Genomic DNA, 5,000 nt, shown 5'->3' on the forward strand with positions numbered 1-5,000 from the left:
CAAGAAATGATGCCCTCGGGACCCGTATTGATAGCAGGTCTGCTGAACAAGCACTCTGACAGGGCTACACTGAGTTCTTTTTAAATAAAGGAGTGTGTCTGTATGAACCTATTGCTGTACCTATCTTTCGCTCTGGGCGCTACATTACATTTAAATATCTTTAAAATATCTTGCGAGCACCAAGACCCAAGACCCTCAAATACTTACCTTGTATACACTTGTAAAGCGCGCGAGATCGTCTCTGTATCTAGCATACCAGATATCAACGATTCACCCGTATCCTGCTAAAACCCAACTTCCCATAAATCAAGAAGGTCCTAACTTTTGAATGAATTGGTGAAACCCTATAAAGTGACCATTCATTTTGTTTGTCTTGAAGAGTACAAATGATTGGTGTTATTCTTTCTAACTTGTGAACCAGTATTTTAAGTGGCCATTTCTTTTGTTTGTCTTTTAAAGGAGATTCAGAAAATGTTTATTGTTTTACCAAATTACAAAGTTGACAATTTTCAAGCACTCTTGTGATTTGGACGGCTTAAAATCTCAGAAAGAAAAGGGTTAAATACACCACATAACGCAGAGATTTGCGGCTAGTTTGTTTAAGGTGCCTCTTTGTACGCTCGTTGGAGCGAATTTTCAATTAACTTTACTAAAATCAAAATTGTAGAAGTTTTGCAAGAAAATATTTGCCAAGTGCGATCGACTTACAAATCGCCTGGTGTGTCCTTGGCTTAAATCTTCAGATGATCTACTCATCTCCAACTCATTATCAACTCAAGAAGTATATTCAAAGAATCATTATTATCTTACCTTACTGGCCAAATATACAGCGGCAGCACTGTTTCCTGGCTTAGAACCTTCGATTCCCCAGTTCCCTAAATTAACACTACCGTAGTAGTAGGGTGTGTCCGCCTCCACCATTGAGCTTAGTACATCATTAATTCTGGCTTTTCTGTATGCGATCGCACCTGCTGGATAGGTACAGAAACCCGATTTGTGCGGATCGAGTGTTATTGTGTCGGAATCTTTCATTCGTTTCAGCTGCCTCTGTACAAACAAGCTTAGAGGAAGCTCGGGAACAAATCCTTCGTCGGCAATTGCTTGGCGTTGGATCTGTTCTGGTGGTTCCCGGATCATTGTGCAAAAGTAACCGCCCCACGCGCCATCACAGTGAACCAGAAAGTCCAAGGGTGGTTCCTGAGTAAGAGAAGTTTATTTTATTTAAAAATTCTTTGTAATTTTTTATTGAGATGGTTAGAGCGGTTTTTGTTTGAGTATCGAAAAAGAACAGTTCTTGTCTTTGCAATGTCTTTGCTGCAAACCTGTGATTAGCTAACTGCAGCTACTTCGAGCGATGATTGGTTAGTAAAGAGAAGACAGGAGCACTTGTGGCACGTCTCCAGAACTCAGAACCTGTGATTAGCTAACTGCAGCTACTTCGAGCGGTGATTGGTTAGTAAAGAAAAGACAGACAGGAGCACTCCTCGCACATCGCAAGAACTCAAGAGTTTCGCTTCGCGGGTTCCGTATGCACGGAAGCTTTCTTTCTTTCTTTCTTTCAAGGGCACGCGGAACGTGCTATGTCTTGTCTTTGTGTTGTTTTCGTTGTGTATCCTGATTGGTTGAATGTCGCGTCTTGTCTTGTCTTTGTCTTATTTTTGCGGTGCCTCCTTACCATATTACACTTTACTTTTTGCGCATACGAGTGTTACTTCATGTAATTGTAACATGAAGCAGTATTGTAAGATATGTGGTATACTATCAACTTTTTGCGGATACGTGTGTCTGGAATGTATTTGTTACATGAGGCACTATTGCAAGATATTATGTGGAATACGAGGAAATGCTACAGTCAAACTTTTGCGCGTGCAAGTGTTATGAATGCAATTGTTACGCAAGGCACTATTGTAAGATATTATGTGGAATACTAAATGTTATTAAACTGCGCATACAAGTGTATATCAAATTGACTATTACACGAGGCAGTATTGTATTAATAAATCATGTGGAATACTATACACTTAATGTACGGTACCGTGGGATGGTCCCGAGGGAAACAGTTAGTTTTGTTTTCCCGAGAGTCCTCATGTTTCCCGAGAAGAAGTCGAGAGAAACATCAGGACTGGAGGGAAAACAAAACTAAATAGTTTCCCGAGGGACCAGACCTTAAGTGCTTTGTTATATATTTAGCCTTTTCCTGTAACAATCGCAGCAAAAAATCCGGAGCGGGCAACAACTGCGGAATTGTATCCTGGTCGGGATACATTTGAATTTGATCAGGACTACGTGACAAAGAATCAACCAATCACAGTGCTCGTTTTGTTAAGCGAAAGTCTAGGTATATAACAATAGACGATATTACACTACACGACGTTATGATATGATCTTTGCTATTATAAACGTAATTAAAGCAACAGCGAAAAAGAAGCCTGAAAAAATTCCTGAATTTTAGTTTTTTCGCAATTATTTAAATTGCATTTACAACAGCGAAGATTGTATCATAACATCATTACTTATAACCGCGGGACAATTCCTTCACAATAATTATTAACCGCGGGGACTCCAGTTAGCAACGGCCGGGGATTTAGGGGTCAAAATTAGGGATCTGGTATCTTTTAGGGTGTCTAAAGGTTTTTGGGCCACCAAAAAAAAACATATATATATATTATGTAATAATTACAAGAACGATAGCTTTTAAATTATGGCAATGCTTTCCTAAACTTTTCAAGCAGAAGGTGTTTGAAGTTGACGTCTCTGATTTTTTAGCTGGTATCTTTTAGGGGTAAAAATCTTATGTTGCCACGGCCGCCTTCATAAAACTCCAGTATCTTTTACGGGTATTCTTGAAAATTTCCGACGATCATCCCCGCCCTACGATATATGGGAGCCCCTCCCGGGAACTTACACTACACCTTGCGCGTATGACTGACATGAAGGAAATTTTCTAAAGGAGCATTACGTAAGATATCATCTGGAATATTAGCAAGTAGTGTACACTGCACCTTCTTGCGCATTCTATCCCTGATGTTCAAGATTTCGTCAAGGTCATCAACAGCGCTCTCCTCAGTAGTTCCCATGACGGCGCAAACTACCACTACAGCAATTCGGGCTGTTCGCAGGCTCTCCAGCTTAGCTTCTAGATCTAGATGAAAAGACAAAACACACCCCTTTCAGTAAATTACCATCATTTCGTGTTCATCTTCTGAGAGAGAAGCTCAGATGAGTCTTTAGAAGAAATATTAACAGAACAAATGTTGGAGACTGAAATAAATGCCCCATGCAAGTGGAAGTCGAATCCGCGACGCACAGAATTTCATACCCAACGCTTTATACAACTGAGCTACCGAGGCTAGTATGGTGGGATGGGTCATCGGGTCCGGTAGGTAAGTTGTTTGGCGATCAACACCAGTAGTTCGCAGTCTGAGAGTACTGAGGGAAATGCTTGGTAATCAGTCTTACAAATTGACTTCTGATCCCACTGAGCACCAGTCATGAAATTTCACGAAGTTCGTGGTTGAATAAAAAACAATTCAAATCAAAAGCAACGACATTTCAGCCCATCCAGTCAGTTCTGAGATCTCAGCCCGGGCTAAAATTGGTCATGTAATAGGGGCCTAAATCGGAAATCCCTAGTCAAGATGGTCGAATTTCTCGAAGTTCGTAGTCGAACAAAAGACCATTTAAACAAAACTATTTTTACCTCATCAACGTATATAGCTGTTTCGGCCAACTTTGATTTACGGTCACCCGGTATATAGCTGTATTATGGTAGTTCAAGAAATGTTACAGTGTGTTCATCCATAAATTAATGATGCCACAACCATACGGTAGCGATCTTCGCTGGTGCGCGATTTGGTTAATAGATTTTCTGAGCTATGAAACAATATGATATAGCTCCTGCTAAACCGTAACAGACCTCCTCGAATTGCCTCAATGTTTTCCCAATACAGTCCTCTTGGGAAATAACGTTCTTTGTTTCAGATGCGGTATTGAAAACGTTAACCGACACGAAAGGATGTTTCCCTTTAACAGAGCACCATATTTTCGGAGAGAACTATATTGGGAAAACATTGAGGTAGTCCGAAGACGTCTAGTGAATGCAATCTCTTGTCTTTCTAGCACAAAATCTTGAGCTGATCTCGTTACAGTCTCCATAATTTCTGCGTGATAAACTAACCAAAAGCACTTCGTTTTGCCAGTAACAAATAAAGCCACTCCTCCACAAGGTAATCGTTGGATCACTTCAAAGTAAACAATTCGAGGCAGAAAAACAGTGATAGCGCAAGTTTAAACAAATAAAGGTTATTTTTACATTTTTCCTTTTACTAAAAACTATAAAGTCAAACTCACCGTCAGTTTTCATCCGTGAGTTTTCGTCGCATGGTATCAAAATAGTTTCACGTTCTCCCAAGCCCATACCAGTTAGATTATTTCCTTTGAAGAGCGAAATGTGAGCTGTTGTTGGCATAACACATACGGGGGAGTTCGCTGGTTGTATATTGTGTTCTGCGCAAAACTTGAGAACACCCATCGCTTCAATTTTGTACTCCTTTGACAGCCTCATTACATCCATGTAGGTCAATTGGTCGCTTTCACTTGAATTGCCTTGGTTTATCGTATAAGCAATCTGTCATAACAATTTGTTGAATTTAAGAAAAAATACCTAATGACAAATCCCCCAAAAGGGGTATTTCAGTAAGGTGTTATAAAGGTTGACCGCTGTTTTGGCGAAATAATAACAGAGGATAAATGATATCATGAAGTGTGATAGTTTATCCATTTACGAGCCTAAGTGGTCCATTAGAGCCGGTGTATATCTCCGGTTTCTGTAGTGTTAAGAGGCCGAGAGTCATTAGGGAGCTTACGGAAGAACGACAACGTCGTCATTGAATATTGTTTCCCGTTATTGTAACAACTTCGTTACAACCCTTATAGTCGTTCGCAATAGAAAGTGTGTATCAACGCTGCAGGAATAAAATTGGAATGAATTGTGTGGTTGT

General features: G+C 40.1%; 1 protein-coding gene across 2 annotated transcripts in view; it reads right to left on the reverse strand.

Moving 5' to 3' along the window:
* LOC138024363 (uncharacterized) overlaps positions 1 to 5,000 on the reverse strand; it is a 29,467-nt gene that overhangs the window by 6,671 nt on the left and 17,796 nt on the right. For both annotated transcript variants that reach the window (XM_068871535.1, XM_068871545.1), the window contains exons 5-7: positions 4,351 to 4,627; positions 3,003 to 3,142; positions 811 to 1,197 (exon numbers count right to left, since the gene is read on the reverse strand). In XM_068871535.1, the coding sequence (XP_068727636.1) occupies positions 811 to 1,197; positions 3,003 to 3,142; positions 4,351 to 4,627 (804 nt within the window). The remainder of the gene's footprint in view (positions 1 to 810; positions 1,198 to 3,002; positions 3,143 to 4,350; positions 4,628 to 5,000) is intronic.

The sequence above is a fragment of the Montipora capricornis genome, chromosome 2, assembly GCF_036669925.1.
Source record: "Montipora capricornis isolate CH-2021 chromosome 2, ASM3666992v2, whole genome shotgun sequence".
NCBI classification, from domain to species: Eukaryota; Metazoa; Cnidaria; class Anthozoa; order Scleractinia; family Acroporidae; genus Montipora; species Montipora capricornis.